The sequence below is a fragment of the Argentina silus genome (genome assembly GCF_951799395.1).
Source record: "Argentina silus genome assembly, chromosome: 4".
Taxonomy (NCBI): Eukaryota; Metazoa; Chordata; class Actinopteri; order Argentiniformes; family Argentinidae; genus Argentina; species Argentina silus.
In genome coordinates, this window is record NC_139658.1 from 19,450,626 (window position 1) to 19,470,984 (window position 20,359).

Genomic DNA, 20,359 nt, shown 5'->3' on the forward strand with positions numbered 1-20,359 from the left:
TCAGTGCTAAATTGGGCTGTCTAAATGAGTGACTGATTGCCTCTCTCAGGATCCTATTTATTTTCCAATCTGCTAGGGTGGCAGTGACATTGCAATATTGTTGTTATATGAATTGCTCTCTTGATTGTGAGTGCTAGCTTGATAAGAAAAGGGCCTTTGACTGCAATACCTCCTACCACACCATAAGAATCATATCACTTCAGACCAAAAAGTAAAGATCAAGATCATTGATATGGTGTGCTTATTACCAATACACCTCCAGCACAATCACTGCTATTTTACCCACTGATTATGAAGCTTAATGCCGCACCTTGGCTTGCTTTGAACAAACGAATGTCCCCCCTCTCCCCCTCTATTTCCCTCTCACCTCTCCCCTTCTCCCTATTTGTCTTGTTTTTCCGTGATTCATTCTGCTCTTTCTTTATCTCTCATCTGTCTTCTTCCTCCCCTTCCTTTTTTCTGTTCTTGTGCTTTCGCTCCCTCGAACCATTTCCTCCGACACCATGTGTGTCTCTCTCATACTGAGCTGCTTGTCAGTGTACCATGCAGTAATGCATGAAGCAGCCCTGTCAATATATGCATATCCATCAATCCACAGAGAGAGACTAAGATAGACAGACAGACAGACAAATGATTGAATGCATATGATTGATAGCAGCATCTCTATCCAATAGTTCACTTCAGATCAAACATGCAGTCAATTTTCCAAATGTGCCACATTGATGCAGATGCTGTACTATTCTTAAAAATTTGAGTTTGCCGGTGATTTTTTTTTTGATGTATGTGTTCTTTTTTTCCTCTTAAGATAATTATATGTAGTCGTGTTATTGAATACTCAGGAAGACTATTGTTACCTCAGAATGAAAAAAAGAAGAATGTATGTATTACCTTAGGGTGTTTGTAGGGAGCTTTATGGAGAAGATAATGGAGTTATGGCTTTGTTGAATAGTAAAACATACTGTACTCTTCAGGGAACACAGAGATTTTAGGGGCCACCAATGTTAACATGTGCAAATACACACACACACACACACACACACACACACACACACACACACACACAGCCATGTATACTCATAGATTTCAACATCCAGAGTACACTGCCACAGAGCCATGGGAAATGAAACTTGAGGTTGCTCCCATGGCCTGAAACCTTGAATGTAATTAAGATATTTTTCAAACGACAATACATGCCATGATCTACATTAATGTTGTTATCTGAAACATATTATCATCATGTATAGATTTATTTCACATTTAGATTTTTGGTGGAGTTATGATTTTCATTAAGTGTTACATAGTTAGCGGAGGGAAGACAACACTTTTGATGGACAAACTTTGACAAACTATGACAACTTTTGGCATTAAAAGCTAAAACAAAATGAGATCTTTGAAATATGCCCATAATTGGACATACAAACATATTATTTGATCTATATTACTTTTTTTTTTTTATTATGATTAGTTATTTGTGACTGCATCCTTTCCCCAGTAAAAGTCCCTATTGTGAGTATCATATTGCCCTTCCCAATGTAGATCTCTGTATGACCACTCTTCATGCCCAGTACTAATTCTGACCCATGTGATCCAGTAGCTCTTACCTAGCGTCAGTATTATTCAGACCCATTTTTTAGCTAGAGTACTAGGCCTCTGAAGAGATCCCACAGTCCATCACAGCTACCTTGACCTCACCATGCCTACATTAATTAGCTACCCCAGGAAACAAAGACAATACAATGTCCCGCTTTGTCAACTACCAAAAACAGCTGTACAGCTCAATAATTAATCAACCGTATCCACACCCTTCAATCCCTTGATCAAAGGAATCCAGATAGCAATTTTATGATTGTGAAGAGAATAAGATGCTGATGTCATTGCTATGATGTCTCTCTTTTGGTGGGCTGGTCTGTCATGGCCACCATAGTCAGCACGTCCACCGCATCTCTGATGTCACTGACTGGAGAGAGACGTGCGTGTTTGCAAGCGTCTGGCTGAGGATGTGGTCAAAGTGAGAGTATTACACATCCTGATACCCACTCTTACTGATACAAATGTTACGCAATGTAATCCACAATAGGTAAATTGCATATATGGAAGAGCAGCATCAGGAGCCAAAGAACAATATTCTCTTCTAAACCCCGGGCTAACTCAACTTTTTGGCTGCACTGTGTGAAATGGGATCAGCACTACCTCTGCCCTCTCACACAAGGCCATGGTAGCCCCAGGCTAATGTCAGAGGCAGCTGAGATACCAGGTTTTGCCTTCGGGGTGAGAGTGACTCTGAGCTCAGGGGGTTCCTCGTTGCCTCGAGCGCCTCTGGTAAAAAGAATGAAGCATCACGAGGCATTTAGCAAGCTAACATGCATCACACAGAGTCCTGACATTCAAGTGAACAAATATGTGATGAGTGCTCAGTACAAGGACACAGACTAATATGCGATATGCGCTTAGCAACAACAAATGAATGCTCTTCTATAATCTATTGCTCCAACTGTGCTGTGCATTGGACTAATGTCATGATAACAAATCACAAACTTTGCCAGGCCGCCTAATTGACTTTATTCAGACTAAAAGTGTTACTGAAGGTAAATGTAGGTTTACTATGGATGAGTTTGTCCAACAAAAGTGGGATTTCAATGCCATTTTTTGTTTTTAATACAGTAGTTACTTTGTTATTGTATCTTGTACATTTTCTGTAACCATTTCTACCTCATTTTGAAGACCTCGTACATGGAAATATTTATTTCATGTCATTTCACATGTCTGTTATTAATAATGATGATGATTCTTGAACTGTAAAGTCTACCTCACAAAAGACTGTATTTTAAAAGAAAAGTGTTTCATTGAAATGAAGAGTTAATGCCAAACTTTTGACTGTTTCTTTTTTTCTCATCCGTCACGTCCATGTCATTTTCAGTTCAGGTGATTACATGAAACAGACATAAGACATCTGGTCAGACACTGAGTTCTTTAAGGGGATTCAAGACCTTCAACTATCCTTTGGTTTCTGTCATGAATATAAATGGTGTTACAGTACAGTAGCCCACCTGAGCCAAATGAAAAGTTTCATTCCAAACGCTATACATCCATATTCAAAACATTTAGTTTTATCACAAAAAATGTAAATGATCAAGATTAATTACAACTATACAATTAGAATATTATTATATTATTATTAAGTATGCAATAATTTGTTGAACTTAACATAACCACTGTCCTTAAAGGGTTTTTATGTCATTACAGCAATCGTGTTAAATTGGTGGATATAGGGGTAGTTTCCCAGACAGATTAAGCCTAGTCCTGGACAAAATCACACATTCAATAAAAAATCACCATTGAGGATGCTTTTTAGTCTAGGACTAAGCTTTATCTGTGTCCGGGAAACCAGCCCATAGTGTTTTGTAATGAAACTCTTCTAATACAGAATACTATGCAGCCCACCAACACTGTGGTATTGATTTATCATTGATTTATCAAGTTAACATTTTAATGTCGACCACACCCACTGAAAAACGAGGTAGAAACAACAAGACAATGTGCTTCCTCTGAACGTGTGCTGATCGATGTGGGTACCTACACAAGAGGATGTGGTACATTTCATGTGGGAGAGCCAGTCTGTCAAGACCAGGTTTCTTTTCTCGTCATTGTCAACTCTTGAAAGTACAGGCTACGCAGCAGCGTCATCATATCTGGATAGATCATTGAGAAGTGAACACACTGAGATCCTGGGCGACAATTACTGTATGTTCATTGGATAGACAGAGGACAGTCACCATGTGGATGTCTGTTTGTCTGATCAGCTCACTGCTTCACATCGCTGCAGGTAAATCATCATCAAATTACTTGAATGGTGCTGAGAGTGTACAGCCTGCTACGAGCCCCTCTCAGCTGGCTTGGCCAGAGGTTGGCTGCTCTAATATCCATTGATAGACCTACTGCACATCACCACATAACTTTTAAACAGCAGTGAGGATGAGAGTGGCAAATCAAGTATCGCTTATCATGATCTCTTCTTCATTGTATGACGTTCAATTCAGTACTATTCTCAATTAGAATAATTGTGTGCGTGTGTGTGCGTGCGTGCGTATGTGTGCTTGTGTGCTAGCATACAGTATGTGCAAGTAATCATTTATTATATACATTAACTGTAATATCATAACTGCATGTAATTATGGCCTAGTACCACAGCAGCAGGTCCTGATCACTAGAACACTTTCAGAGTTGTCTCTGTGCTATCTTTAGGTTGTAATCTGTCAGGCCCTGAACTGACAGAGGTGTACGCCTACTCGGGCCAGACTAGAATCCTGCCCTGCTCCTGTGCTGACCTTGAGGACCATCCTGAATATGTCCGGTGGACTGTTGAATCTACTCCAGTCAAAGAAATATTAGGGCCCAGGAAAGCTAAGCCTACTGGCGACTACACAGGCCGAGCGGAGGTGGTTAACGTGGTCAACGCTCCTGGGAACCTCTCGCTCCGCATCTCGCGCATCCATGAGAGGGACGACGCCCTGTACAGGTGCAAAATCAACGGCTCTCTGTTTAAAGACATCAGACTCCATGTGAAAGGTCAGACATCCTGCATTCTGTCTCTCCCTAATAACATAAACTCTCTTTACAAATCCCTAACTTGTGAACTGTGATTATTTGACTAATGAGTTATGTCAAAGAAGGCCAACAACAATACCGTAATATACAATAAGTTTGAAATCTGAACGGACATAGTAACTGTCCTGTACATATGAGCAGATCGTCATGCCACATGTTTTTCTGCAGGCTGTACCTTGTCAGGTCCTGAGCGAATGGACCTCACTGCCTCCCCAGGCCAGTCTGTGCTCCTGCCCTGCTCCTGTACTGAACCCCAGGCTAAACCTCGCGGCGTCACGTGGTCCGTGGGGAGTAGACTAGCCGTCGGTGAGGTCTGGTCCACTGACCTCCCCTCTGAATTGAGCGATCCCTACAGCCACAGAGTGAAGCTCCTCAGCAGCTCTCCTGGAAACCTCTCCCTGCTCCTCTCTAACTTCACTGAGAGGGATGAGGGAATGTTCACATGCAAGATCAGCTGGCACAATGACACGGAGCACAGACTCATCCTTCTCTCGGCAGGTAATACTTTTAAAGACACTCCTTTGACACTGTTACATGGCTATATTTGACTAAGTAGGATTTGTCTGAATGATTTACTGAAGTAGTGACTGGAGAGAAAGTGGTCACGAATAAACAGAAGGCACAATGGTTGTCAGGTACAGAAGAGCCCAAGAGACACCCTCCATATTCCCATATTGTGGCGCTTGCTTTCATCACACTCCCCCTGGCAGTTGGATGTTTCTCCTGGATGTCATTACGTCGGATCATGAGCCGCAAAGGTACACTACCTCTAACAGTCATCTACATATTGTGCACAGTCCTTGTAGAATGTCTAATTCATTTGTGTGCATTTGTAGTGTGAGCTACGAGCCACTGTATGTCTCTGTTCAAATGGCTCATGTTTGTTTCTAAAGGTAATCCACCAGATCTTCCTGATTCAATGGATGTCATAGAAGAACTGTGACCACACCGAACCAGAACAACTATCTGCATTTGGATTGATGTCATCACAATGGGCCAAATTGTGTGATTTCCTTGCCCTCCGCACCTTTTACGCACTTCTGTTATTTTACTGCATTGTTGTAAAACCACACTGGCCCTATCACACCTATCACACCTATTCATTTTACTCTGTACGAGTCATAAATTCCTACTGTTGCGCTCTGACTTTGGATGTTGTTCATGTTGTTTTTTGCATACTAAGATCGAGTTTGTGATCTATGTTCAGATGATAATAAAAGCTGGGGTCTTTGTCTATTTAGAACATGACTCATAGATGTTAAATTTGACGATAGTCTTGTGAGATGTTATTTGTGTTGCGGTGCGACACTGGCCGCAAATAGTGTCTCCTCACGGCAGTTGTGCAGCTGCTATTGCATTTGTACATAGTGGCAAGCAAACAAACAAACCCAGAAACACTCACACACACACACACACACACACACACACACACACACACACACACACACACACACACAACACTGTCAAACTCTGTCCTACATATTTCCCCTCTGCCTACACATACACACACACACACACACACACACACACACACACACACACACACACACACACACACACACACACACACACACACACACACAACACTGTCAAGCTCTGTCCTACATATTTCCCCTCTGCCTAACAGCCTTCACACATATGCGTATATACACAGCTTCCTCTGTAATACTGTCAACCTAAGATGACACCTCCATCACAGTGACAACAAAATGGTGGCGACACCGATTTCATTGTTTTCAGACTTCCACTTTTGGCCTCTCACCTCAAGTCACTAAGAAGACTATGGGTCTGATTCTCCTGGTCCACTCAACCAGCCAGGGAGATGTTGCACAGACACATAAAGACACAGTATGGGGGACATCTTCAACTTTTATTTCTCAAGGAGGAAAATATAAATGTTTTAAAGAGAGTGTTTCGGGGTGGAGGGGTAAATGTTGGACAAGAGGACAAAGAGCTATTTGTGTCATGTAGAGGACCCCCAGAAAGGCTGGAGAGGGGGTGGAGAGAGGAGAAAGAAAGAGGAGAGAAAGCAACAACTTGCCCGCTCCCCCCTGCCCCCCCCTATCTGTGGATCTATTGTGTGCGGGGGCGGGGGGCGTGCGGTGGCGTGTGACAGATGTCCAGCTCTATTGTACTTCCATCACCAACACAGCGGTGCCTCCTGCCCCATCTAGGCATTCCACAGCAGAGCCCCAACCCCCTCTCACCCTAACCCAAACCAACCTCTCACCCTAACACTGGTCTGAACAGCACCCCAATCACCCTCGCACCCTAGCCAAACTACCCTTTCACCCAAAGCCTGATCCCAGCAGCACCCAAACCAACCAATCACCCTTTCACGCTAAAAGGGGTCCTAGCAGTGGAGGTACCCCAGGTTAAGAATGACGTTGCTAACAGTGATGGGCTTTCTAAATGGAGGATTTGACCTTTCAGGCTAGGGTCAAAGGTGAGCTGTGGTACTGTACACGGTTAGTCTAAGACTGTGACAGTGGAGTGAACCGCAGCGTGGAGCCAGGTGAGGTGAATAATTCAATCATGTGGGCCGTGGGGTTTAGTGGGCTTCCTACTCAAAAGACAGTAGGATATTATCTAATTCAATTGGTTTCTTTAGCCTCTTTCTGTACACAGGGCCTGCACACTCTTGAATTGGCTCCCAATACAAAGTTTACATACTTTACACGTTATACTTTTTCACTGCACATGTTATATTTTTTCACTGTGCGATCATGTCCCCCCTCAGTGTGTGGGTGTCCTCTCTGGCACATTTGGTTGTCTGGGGCCCAAGAGGAAAGCTAATGGTCCCAGATTGGGATACATTGGGGATGGCCCAGAACATAATGTCATTACCCTTCTCTGTCCCAGGCACTCCAAATCCTGTTAACTACACATCCATATCAGATGAAAACTACAGTGTTGGCCTAATCGCATTTTTCCACCGCAGAATGGGAGATCAGAGGAAGCATGTGGAAAAATGCATCAGATAAAGCAGAAAATGCAGATGATGCATTTTAAAGTCTTTAGCTTTGATGGGAAGGAGGGAGCTAGAGAGAGAGAGAGAGTGTGTGTGTGTGTGTGTGTGTGTGTGTGTGTGTGTGTGTGTGTGTAAGAGAGAGAGAGAGAAAGAGAGAGAGAGAGACAGAAAGAGAGATAGGAGTATCTGCACCCTCAGTATTACACCCAAGCTTAAGTTCAAGTGCATTTAGTTTTTTTCAGTGAGATACATACACACACCCACACACCCACGCACACACACCCACACACACACGCGCACGCGCACACACACACACACACACACACACACACACACACAGGCGTGTGCACACCCACACAACTCATTATGCTAGACAGGAAACACAAGAATATAGTGACATCTAGTGGATTTATTCCATAAAGAAAATACATACGTACTATTCTAACATTTTCTCATATTCTCATTTCATTGATAAATTACAAAGCGGATAAACTTATAATGATAGTAATAAGCAGTAGGGAATAAAACAGAACTTTCAAGACATCTATTATAAGCCTACATTAAACAATGGCAAGAATCTCAGAACCAAAACTGTCTATGAAGAATGCTTGACCCTGTTCCAAACTCGGACGCCATTGCCAGCTAGACACAAACAACTGTTCATCCACTCCCAAACTGCCTTGTGTCAGTCAACAGCTCTGTCAGTGCATCTGTCAGTGGATCTGTCACTGTCTTCCTCCCTGGCCCTCCTCCCAACCAGAATCCCTGCTCCAGCTGGGGTTTCTTTACATCCACTCCACATGGGCTGGGCTTTCTCAAAAACTCTTTGCTGTCTTACAATGGGGACAGTCTGGGCTGGGAAATATTTTACAATAAAATTAGGCTACATCACCATACCTAAAGGATTAGGATTCTATTCTATATAACTAATCTGTTTTGACCTGTCTCTTACCTAGAGGGGATTCAGTGGAGCAGTGTGCAGGATTCCCGGTCCACAGCTCTTCCTCCTGGCTGAGGGGTAGCCTCCATGTCTTTTGCACTGGGGTGGATGGAACTGCAAAGTCTGCAACAGGTCAAATCAGTCAGTGTGTACGTACAAAAGGCCTCACAGCACAGTGCCATTGCTGAAGTTATTTATTACACATGAAATAATCATCAGAAGCCATAGTTGAGTCGGACTATGCCTTTCTGGTTGTATTTCATTGTGAAAATGTTGGTTTTAATGCATTTTTAACCTTCCATGTTAACACCTGGCCTGAATGGAAAGTGAATGTTCAATAAAAAAAATGGATTAAATTCATAACATTCATTATCACACTTACTGCAGAGCGGTGAGCCCTGGACACTCAGTGATGCAGTCGCACACGGAGACCGAGGCACGCCCTGGTCTCTGCTCGTGGGAGGACCTACATAGTTGGGCGATATTAAACCCATGTGGTTTTAGCTGGCAACCGCTATCTATGGCTAACTATCGACGTGGCTAACCACCAGTGCATAATGATAAAGTTTTGCTATCGCCACGTACCGGTTGAGGTCGCCATTTCGAACCATTCCAGTCCCGTGTTCGACTCGGTGATGTCGGGTACATGAGGACAGGGCGACTGTTGAGGCCCAGGGGGAATTTGACGCAGACCGGGTGAGCTGTTTGTGTATCCTAATAAGAATCGGCTCCTAGAGTCCATAGTTAGCGAGAATGAGATGGACGAAGTGGGGTTTATAGCCACACAATATCTGAAAGATAGTCTGACAGTGAACGCTGGTTGAACGCTAGCTAGCTAACTTGCCAGCAAGAAGAGGCACACCCAAACCTGACCCAAATCGTTGGGCTGCAAGTGCACGTGCTTGGCAATTTCAGCAGTTCCCCTATTTGCCACTAGATGGTGTAGCATGACATGAGAACTAGAGCCAGGAATTATGACTGATTTCAAACGATTTGAATCCATTACTTGAAAGAGTGCAGAGCAGAGACCTAGAAGTCATTTTTCTTAATGGTGAACCTCTTAGGGCTTAGGATAAGTGATGAATACAATGTGGTAGAGACATTTTGGTAGAGCAGAATAAAGAAGTAAGAAAGGTGAAATAATTGTGTTTAGAAATTGGTCATTGGTTTATCTTTTCTAATTGTAAGGCATGCTGGTGAGGTGCAAGTGTTACTGTCAGTAACTATGAGTTTGCAGGTAAGGGTCCTAATAATGTTCTTGTAATGCATCTCATGTGACCAATCCCATGCAGTGCTACTCCTATCCACACAGCCCCAAACCTGGTTAATCTCACTCCCCGGGCCCTTTCACTCCACAACCTGGTTGACCTCATCTTAAACCAAGACCGTCATCATGCCTCTCTGTAATTTGCGACTTTATCTTCATGGGCTTCCAAATAAGGCTCCCCATACCCTTCTCCCTCATGCCTCTTAACCCTTCCCCTCTCAGTTCTTCCTTGCAGGGAGACAATTAGAGTTGGGAGATGGGGGGGATGAAATGCACAAGGCTCAGCTGTGTTTGTGACCACTCATTGACAGAAATGGAGCTAATGTTCTGCCTCATTACAACCCACACTGACACACCCCTCGGAGACAGAGATCCACCTCGACCAGGACATGCTGATTTGTATATGTGGCATATAGCTTACCATTGACCATTCTCACCAACCCCGGGGTGCCCAGAGTGGGTGTAGCCCTATCACTGCCACCATTAATCTTATCCAAAACACACACACACACACACACACACACACACACACCACACACACACACACCCTCTTGCTCCCCTAAAGAATAGACATGGTCTGATTTATAGACCCCAATCTGCTAACTACACCAACCCACTCCCTCCCCCTCTCCCTCTCTTAACACACACACACACACACACGCAAAACACCACCACCTCAGCTGCTTTCTATTTATTAAAATTGTGTAGGGCCTGAACAGATGGATAGGGGGAGGATGGAGAGATAGAGAAAGGGAGGAGGAGAAAGAGGTGAGTGAATGAATAAATGGCACACATCTTTATGTGGACCCTTTCCATTTCCACTACATTTCAGGCACAAAATGACACGTAGCCAAATAGTGTCGTTAATTTCCTAGTTTTGTTTAATTTAAAAGATATCAATCCTTTCTCCACTCCCTTTTTGCTTACTTCTCATTTACTTTCTCTCTCTCTCTGTCTTCCTTCCCCCTCCCCCCGCCTGCTGAAGGAGTTATACAGTACACTGTACCGTCTATTGGGAGCATGCTGCTGACTCAGCCCAGGCCACTGCATTCATCTATCTGCACTGCAGTGCCGTCTCTCTCTACCCCCTCCTCCCCTCTCTTCCTCCCTCATTCAGTGTGCCACCGTACACACACACACACACACACACACACACACACACACACACACACACACACACACACACACACGCACACACACACACCTGCTACTTAAACAATCTCGCTCCTGCTGCACCCTGTACTGTAACACACCTCGTGCTTCTTGGTATTCTTTCTTGTTAAAACCGATGTGATGTGATGTTTTCAAAGACAAGACCCACTGCTGACCTTGTCATAACAGATGAACATAGATGGCTGTAGTCTTTCTGAGCGAAGTAAGAATGTGGTGTTAATGAAATGATGCACACGTAGTTTAGCCTCTCTGTAGCCTAGTGTGTGCAGTGTTGATGTCTTTCGCTCACCTCCATGTTTCATTCATGTTCTTTCCTTTGTGATTCGTACTCTAGCTTTGTTCCTTCCTCCTTTCAGGGAAAGGGCTTTCCTTTACATGGTAAAAAGCATCTTAAATGTTCTTTTGGGAAAAAATGACACCACTATGACACATAACTGGAAGGCTGCTTTATTGTTTGGAAATAGATTCGTGCTCAAATGAAGACAATCTTTCACTGATTCTCACTTAAAGTCCCAAGTGTTTGTGCAACACACCGCCCTCTCTCTGACTGGATTAGTGGCAAGAGATAACAACATCAACAGTCAAAAAGCTTTTTTTTTTTCTTTTTTTTTTTAATTATTGTCAGCAAAAAAAGAAATGAATATCTCAATCATGCTACAAAATAAAGGCTACGTAAATCAATAGATAAATCAACATCATAAAATGGAACAAATGTGTAAAACAGAAGGCAAGCTGTTCTCCCACCAGCCAAACGACCAGCAAAGAGAACACACAGAGAGAGCACTCCTCCTACATGACCCTATGTGATGTCAGTTCAGTCGATCTAGCCTAGGTGATGTACTTTCCGAGTTTATTGGTTATTTTCAAATGTTTTTGGCGTTCCGTGGTTTTCATCGTGCTCCATTTTGATTGGCTCCTACGGGTTTTTGGAGATATCCTCTTTACTGATTTTATTGGGAGACTAAACAGGCAGCTAAAAGGCACGTGCCGTCAAGAGATATTGCACCAGAAACAAACACACAGACAATAAAGACAACAAACCTCTTAAATCAGTTAGTTACATCATTTAGAAAAACAACAAAATCAAATGTTAAATCCAAACTGCACTGGTGTGTTTAAGGGGAACATGGAGGAAGGTCAGAGCAAAAAACGAGCAAAAAAGCTGTCACCCGCGGCGACCTGAGGCTCGGGATACTGGGACATACTAATCGGCCAGCACCGGCTTCTCTTAGGGCGTGGCGTGTGTGTGTGTGTGTGTGTGTGTGTGTGTGTGTGTGTGTGTTGTGTGTGTGTGTGTGTGTGTGTGTGTGTGTGTGTGTGTGTGTGTGTGTGTGTGTGTGTGTGTGTGTGTGGGTGGGTGTGTTTTTATATTCAATGGGAAGAGGTGGGGGAATTTGTGGGCAAGACATCTTCACACATGTACAAAAGGGTGTGCTGGTAGTGCAATCCTCTCACCAACGCAGGCTACACAATCCTCAGCAAGCAGCCAGTACAACACCATGCATTGTACGCTGGTCCCCAGTACATAGAGATCCTGGGCAGGCCAGAGTTTTGGTCATTCACTGAACATATTGCACAAAAAAGGAAATGTGAGCAATTACAGTCTGTGGTACTGGTTTCTCCTCAAAGGAGTGGAAGGGAGAGTTGAGGACATTGTTCTAATATATATACTATATATATATTAGAATATATATATAATATATATGTAGTATAGCTCTATATATGTATTGATTTATATATAGATTTATATATAGTTTTTGCTTTTAATATAATTTTTTAGTTGACTCCCTTCTTTAATGTGAAAAGTGACTCAAAAAATCTACTCCATCTAACAAATGTGTCACAGTCTAACAAGTGTGACAAGGGGTGTCAGCTGGAAGCCATTCTATTTATGGTTATTAATATTTAGTATAAGATTAATAGCAGTAGTTTTTTAAGTATTTCTGTATTTACAAAAAACTACACATGCTGTTAAAATAAAATGATATATTACATTATTTATAGTCTCTTAAAAAGTCCATTCTTAACTTTTCAGCAATTTGTGCCGTTTACAACATAGCCTGAACTGTACATTTTTTCTTTTTTCTTTTTTTTTCTTTTTTTTAAATGAATGTATGTGTGTGTTTTTTTTTTCTATTTTTCTGTTAATACATTTATGTATATCCTTGATGGGCATGGAGAAAAATGGACGGCAGTAGCTTTTATGCTTATCATTCAGAGTTTTATTTGGTTCAAGTTAACACCCACACTGATTTTGGAGATCTCATGCAGCAACTGGACCATAGAACTTGAAAAGGGATAGGGGATTTATTCATAAACAGGGAGTGACATCATTGCACAACAGTAAGTGCAAAAGCTCTGATGTGGTGCTTCGGCTCACAGTACCTTAACGATGCATCCAGTACTCTGTTGGTTATTTGGTATTTGTTACGCGATATAGCTTTGTGGAGAAAATACGGCTGATGAGGGGTTTTAGAGCACATGTTTAACAAATGTTGAAATCTGGGGCCTCTCTCTCGAGCTAGCATACCACTTTTGCCTCCAATATAATTTTGTGTGCTGCTCAAACCAACAAATCCATGTTCACTCTCATGACATCTCCTCACAGTGTTTCCTGTGATTGCTATTGGGGTGAGCAAATTTTATTGTTCTTTTTGTATTTGGACCTGACCAAAGTCCATGACGACACAACCACATGTAGAATCCGCTACCAATACAAACGCCACCCTTACAAGGGAGCGATATGTTGCCGTTTCACTGAGATGCTTCTAGCCCTATATTTCTAAGCGTCATTAGCAGGAAGCTCTAAACTGGCCCCTGACAGGCTGGCTGCCCGAGCTAAGCAGCCAGCCAAGACCATTGTCCATCAGTGGCATAACATCACACGAAATCAAGAGTAAAACGTGTTTTCATAAATACTCTCATCACATTCACTTGCATTTAGTTGCAGAGCTCATAATAATACATCTGTAATATCTCCTGAGAAAAAGGGGTGAACTCTTCAAGCATTGCGTACATTTCTAGGGTCTCTCCGTCTAACAATGACAGTGAAAAAGAGAACGGGCAGGGCACTGTTCACTCACTCCAGGGATAAGGGGTGACAAGGGGTAACAAGGGGTAACAAGGCAGGTCTCTTTGGCTTCTCCACATATTGTTTTACTCTCCAAACACCAATTTCTGTTTCTCTCTGAAAGCTCTGACTTATACCCAAAGAAAGATGATATTGACTAGTCAACCATCACGACATGAACAGACAAATCACCATATGGAAAATAACAAAAAAAACATAACTATATGAAAAATAATTACAAAATGTTGTCCACGCCCAAAGTTTGTCAAACGCCCAAACAAAGGTCGTCAAACCCTTATTAATCCTTTTAAGACAGCCTAGATCATCCTTAGAGAAACATCAGAAATGGACCAGCTTGCTACACCTGTCAAATCCCCACTGACCACCCATATCCCCAACTAAGACACTCCCACAATGCCCTCATCCGACACAAAAACAAAGGCAAATGGCATGGTACATTACGTAAGTGATATTGCTGCATACAAATTATAAATATAAGCTTTTCAAGATTTACAGTGTTTTTTTCTCTCTTAAAACCATCCACCAATTCAGACATCCATTCCCATCTCTTCCGCACTCACAAACTCCAGAGCAGCAAAAATTGTTTGGATTTCTCCTCTATTGTTCCATAAAGTTAGTATTCATTAGAACACCAACAACTTGTGTAGTTCCAGATTCCTTTTATCTACTGAGGCTACATTAAAACATCTGTCGATTGAAAAGTGTCGGTTAAAGAGAGAAAGACAGGGTCAATTTTAGGTGATCAACCCCATAAAGATTCTCATCATAATACTAATGATTTCTCACTTTTAATTTTTGACAGTGGACAGCCTCAAACTTATGGTCGAGCCACTGTTGTGGTCTGAGTATTAGTGTCTTGTGGACTATGATTATTCATGCAAGATTTCTGATCAAAACATGCCATCATGCAAGTCATTTCTATGCATTGAACAAGCACAATTATTTATGTATTTGTTTGGAAATCTGTCTGAGTAAATGTAAGCCCTTGGCCCAAGTTGACCCCCTAATAAACAGCCCCGTAACCAATCGGTGTGAAAGCCCATGTAGAAAAAGCCTTTTGATGTGGGTATAACAAAGACAGAATGAGAAGAAGAGTTAAGTGACATGGGCAAAATGTTGAATGTTGTTTTTTTTTCACCTTTTTGCTTTTTTGCCGCTCAAATTATGTGGAGATACAAGTATATTCAGCATTAACAAACAAAAGAAAAACCTCTTACATTACTCTGGGTCTTTGTTTTGTCTCTCTCCTCAGACGTTCTTCTGTTTGTTCATACAGAGTGATAATGTCAGTTTGTTCCTCCATAATTTCAAAATTAAATGACACAGAACTACCATTCCAACTGCTTTGGAAAGATTACTCTTCAATGTCAAGCAGTGTCTCCTTGTTTTTTGCTATTGCACTGTTTTTCCATGGGAATCCATCGCTTGCATCCACGCCTTGGACCCCTTTTCAGTGTTTCTCATCCTGTCCTCTAAATGAAGAGTTCCTTAAGAGGTCCACCAATCAGTGAACTATCTGCCTTTTTTGCAGATACAGACTTTTCCTTGATATTTTGTTTGTTTTTCATTCCCTTTTGTTAAGATCAGTAGTCTAGATGCAACAATGTCACACAGTACGCTGATTATGTTTGGTTTAAATAAAGTTCAAGTGTCTTCAAGCTGTAAGAGACGGAGCTGCTTCCCTCTGCATTGATACAAGTATGAAGTCTGTAAACAAAATTATTAATATTATTCTTTTTCTTACTTGCAAATGAAATTATCTGTACATCTGTGTGGGTTAGATGGTTTCCTCTCGCTTTGCTTGAAGTTACATTATTATAATTATTATTGTTATTACTGTTATTATTATTCCAATATTCTAACACTTAGATTCCCTGACGTCTTTTTGGTTTCTGCCCTTCTCTTTCCTTCCTCCCTTCCCCTCGTTGTTCTCCTCCTGTTTCTCCTTGTCAGGTTTGGTTACACTATCATAAGAAGGTAGGGAGGCAGTGGAGGGCGTGCCCTCCTTCTTTTCCTGATTTGTCCCGCCATTCTCTACTTTGTTATTGGCCACTTTGCGCTTGCAGACAAAGCCCCGCCTGGCCAGGTAGTTACGGTAGGCGCGCTGTATGATTCTGACTGACACGTCCTCCTGCTTGCGCCTCAGGGTGGTGGTGATGGGCTCGTAGGAAACCTTAGAGGGGTTGGCCGCCACAAAGCGCTCCTCCATTTGCGTCCTCAGCATGTCCAGCTCCCCGCTGTCGCCCAGCACACGCTTGGTGAAGGCAAACAGGATGTCCAGGCAGTGGATGCGGTCGCCGCTCACCATGGGCATGTCCATGGCGATCAGCTCGATGGTGTTGGGGTTGGGCACGCGGAGCGGGTGCTCTAGAGTGTCTGCAAAGTCAGACAGCTTGGACCAGGTGATGAACTGCGAGGCGTCGGGGTCGAACTTCTCCCAGATCTCATAGAAGGTCTCAAAGTCGTCCTCGCTGAGTGGGTCTGCACTCTCCTCTGTGGCCACGCTGAAGTTCTCCAGGATGATGGCGATGTACATGTTGACCACAATGAGGAAGGAGATGATGATGTACATGACGAAGAAGAAGATGCCCACTGAAGGGTTGCCACAGTCACCCTTCACCGTGGTGCCAGGGTTCTCCAGAAGGGGGTCGCAGTCTGGAGGGTAGTTAAGGATGGGCAGCAGCAGACCGTCCCAGCCAGCAGACGTGGTGATCATAAACAGGCAGATCATGCTATTGCCAAATGTCTCAAAGTTGTACAAGTCGTCAATTCCAGCCCCATGCTTGACATAGCCAAAGTTAGACATGCCAAAGATAGAGAAGATGAACATGACCAGGAAGAGCAACAACCCGATGTTGAAGAGGGCAGGGAGTGACATCATCAGGGCAAACAGCAGAGTCCTAATACCCTTAGCCCCTTTGATCAGACGCAAGATTCTGCCGATTCGGGCCAGACGGATCACTCTGAAGAGGGTTGGTGACACAAAGTACTTCTCGATTAAGTCAGCAAGGAACATGCCTGGAGTTTAGTTCGAGGAGAAGACAGAGAAAGAGGACGAAAATTAGATATCTATGATTAATGATTAGGCTAATGGTAGGTATGTAGGTATGGAGAGCAATTGTTTAAATACATTCTCACACAAATTGTTAAGATATAGAAATTCAACACTTTACATTAAGTTGCTCATATATCTGTAGTAACAGTCATTTATTCAGTAATAACACTGTAATAACAAGTTATTGCAAATTGAAATGTCATTTTTCACTTTTGTTATTGTAACGAAGACCACTTAATTCCATTACCATGCCAATTGGTAAAAAGTTATTGAAATGAAATGCTAACCATGTCTGCAGTGGCATGTAGAGTAATTACTGTGCTACCACACAGGTATAAGCTTCATAAAAATGTAGCCTATACACTGTGACTGGGGAGGGCCACTAGGGGGAGATGCTAACATTATGAACTCACTGTTTCTTTGTGTCTCGTATTGTATCATAATGCAGCCTGCACCACAGTGTAACCTTTCTACAAATGATTATTGATGGAAAGTTGAGCATCTCATTACCAGTACATTCAATTCAAACAGCAACTGAAGTTGTAGAGCACGCTCATGTCCACTCATACAGAGGGAAAGGGTCAACTGCATCATAGGGACATAGGGTGTGTAGTAACAAAACCTCGATGTGTGTGTGTGTGCGTGTGTGTGTGTGTGTGTGTGTGTGTGTGTGTGTGTGTGTGTGTGTGTGTGTGTGTGTGTGTGTGTGTGTGTGTGTGTGTGTGTGTGTGACCACTTACCCACGACGGAGAGGATGACCACCACCACATCAAAGATGTTCCAGCCTATGGTGAAGTAGTAGTGGCGCAGGGAGACGAGCTTGAGCACAAACTCCGTGGTGAAGGCCACGATGAAGACAAAGTTGACCCAGTAGAGGACGTTCTCCGTTTCCTCTGTCTGGTCGTCTGTCTCCACCATCATGGTGACCATGTTGAGGCAGATGAGGATCATGATGGAGATGTCGAAGACCTGCTGTGTCACAAAGTCGAATATCATCCCCTGGAAATTATTCTGAGAGAAAAAAAGGGGAGAAGAGGTTATTAAGAGACATCAATACTGTAAACAATGGTCCATCTTATAGATAAATTAAAATCCCCTTATTCATAATTCATCCCTCCCCTAAACTACCCCCTGAAATAGAAAACAACTGGAGGCCTACCAGTGGTCTAGGTATTGGTTTCTGTGGTTTTTTCGAGCCGAGTTTCTTCATAGCATTGTAGTATTTTTTCTGCTCCTCTGTCATGAAGATATCCTGACCTCCAAATTAAAGGGACAAGAAAAATCTGGTAATAATCAATAAAGTATTTCGACCCCAAAGAAAGTGGGAACATTTGCAAACATTTTATTTATTAATTTAGATTCCCAATAAGCTATACCACTCTTGCAATGCTGTTTATATCATTAACAACTAGGTTGGGGTCAATTAAATTCCCTCTACGCAAGAAATGAGATCTGTTAATTTTAAAATGGTTCATTGTTTTTCATAAGGGTTTTCCAATTAATTTCCTTGCATTCCTGCACATCCCAACCCTGATTAACAGAGGAAAGAAAAGGTAAGGAGAAGAGATCTTATCTTTTTCTTCTGCTGGTTGAAGTTGTCAATGATGACACCAATGAAGAGGTTAAGGGTGAAGAAGGAGCCAAAGATGATGAAGATGACAAAGTAGATGTACATGTAGATGTTGTCCTCATATATGGGCTGGTCTTCCACCTATAGAGAGCATAACCAATCAGAATCACTGACACGCCACGCTCTCCCTGAGGAATACTGAAAGAACATCTGTCTGTTCAGAGGCCATTTTTTGTTTGTGGTTTTCCAGAGCCTCTTTTCAATTTACCTATACCGTGCCATTCGCCAAAGGAACAAAAGGGTGAGAAATGTCCCGTGACAAGTTTACCTTTCTGGAGTCTATTGCTGCATACATGATGTCCATCCATCCTTTGAATGTGGCCTGTAAGAGAGTGGACATGTTCCAGTACAGTCATCATGCGAGTAACACAGGAAAACTTTCACCCACTGAATAGTGGGAAGGGGGTCAAGGTAAATAGGAAAGAGTGCTCACCACTTGAAGAAGTGCCAGGTATCCCGCACCAACGTTGTCAAAGTTAATCTTCACATTCTTCCATCTGACCTCACTGTTGTTTGCGTTGATGAACGCAAAGCACTCTGTCTTGTTGTTGACCACATCAGGCAGGAAGTTCTCCCCGGAGGTATCATTATAGCAGTAGTAGTACTTCCCTGCGAACAGGTTGACCCCCATGATGCTGAAGATGAGCCAGAAGATGAGACACACCAGCAGCACGTTCATGATGGAGGGGATGGCTCCTACCAAGGCGTTAACCACCACCTACAGACGCAACCAGGGAAAAAGCATGAGATAGAACTCACACATATTCACACTGTACATACAACCACCCACTCTCTCTTAGAGATGCTGTTCATACACTATGCGAGCTGCACATCAGTATGGTTTCTCAACACTACTGTCCTGTGTTGGTATTCATATGTCATACTAAACATCAGAGATGGCTGTCTTGAGCAGTGGAGGCTACATACAGGAATGACTGGGATTTAGGTCCCTTTTTTTGCCTGTATGACTTAATAAAACTATCTGAAGACTTTGACTTGTGCAGTGTGCAGCTCACATATATCCACATATCTCAGTAAGAGACCGTGTAACCAGTCTTGTCACAACAGCAGTGCAATGGAAAGCAGCTGACTTCTTCCCACGCTCCCCAACCCCGTGCCCTTCTCATCTTCCCCCACCCTTGTACACACAGATAAGCAGTGGTCTCAGCACACAGTGTGATGCTGGGATGTACATTGGATGTTGTAATGCAGGACATCCAGCAGCTCTACGACAGACAGCTGAGCTGAGCCTAGCATGCACGGTCATATCTGCAGGCTCGTGTACAGAGGCATGTTCTCTCTTTGACAAGACAGTGATGAGAGATCTTTGCTTAATGCTTTTACAGTATGTTCCCTTAGCATATACAGTATATATGGTGGATTGGATGGAGGCAAATAAGCTCAATAACTAGACCTACTTATTTAGCTTGATGACCAGACATGTTCAGGGCCCCAATTTGCATGTGCAAAAATTGGTAAAAATTAGGGCAAAGTTGACCATCCAAGGTGAGTTTTGAATACTGCGTCTGTTGCGACTGTTTGTGAAAACTCTTATTGAACAATTGCAGTTTTTTCAAAACCATTGTTAAAATCACTATTTGCTGAATCAAATTGGGCCCCTCAGTGT

At 42.8% G+C, this 20,359-nt stretch overlaps 2 protein-coding genes across 2 annotated transcripts in view; one reads left to right on the plus strand and one right to left on the minus strand.

Annotated features, from left to right (window-relative positions):
* Positions 1–3,768: 3,768 nt before the first annotated feature.
* Positions 3,769–5,788, plus strand: LOC310804214 (uncharacterized protein). Its single transcript, XM_083669336.1, has 5 exons — positions 3,769–3,823; positions 4,243–4,566; positions 4,774–5,103; positions 5,241–5,363; positions 5,499–5,788. The coding sequence occupies exons 1-5, from the start codon at positions 3,775–3,777 to the stop codon at positions 5,546–5,548; spliced, it is 876 nt and encodes a 291-aa protein (XP_083525462.1). The 5' UTR covers positions 3,769–3,774; the 3' UTR covers positions 5,549–5,788.
* A 10,117-nt stretch (positions 5,789–15,905) lies between these two features.
* scn8ab (sodium channel, voltage gated, type VIII, alpha subunit b) overlaps positions 15,906–20,359 on the minus strand; it is a gene marked incomplete at both ends in the record, with an annotated part of 37,878 nt that continues 33,424 nt past the window's right edge. Inside the window, 6 exon segments of the mRNA XM_083667501.1 lie at positions 15,906–17,065; positions 17,843–18,113; positions 18,262–18,366; positions 18,676–18,813; positions 19,001–19,054; positions 19,166–19,450. Of these exon segments, the coding sequence (XP_083523627.1) occupies positions 15,906–17,065; positions 17,843–18,113; positions 18,262–18,366; positions 18,676–18,813; positions 19,001–19,054; positions 19,166–19,450 (2,013 nt within the window).

What these genes read in the sequence shown, in the direction of transcription:
- LOC310804214 (XM_083669336.1), top strand. Translation starts at nt 3,775, where the DNA reads ATGTGGATGTCTGTTTGTCTGATCAGCTCACTGCTTCACATCGCTGCA. An exon ending in ACTGCTTCACATCGCTGCAG is followed by an intron (nt 3,824 to 4,242) that starts GTAAATCATCAT and finishes TGCTATCTTTAG; the next exon opens with GTTGTAATCTGTCAGGCCCT. An exon ending in ACTCATCCTTCTCTCGGCAG is followed by an intron (nt 5,104 to 5,240) that starts GTAATACTTTTA and finishes AATGGTTGTCAG; the next exon opens with GTACAGAAGAGCCCAAGAGA.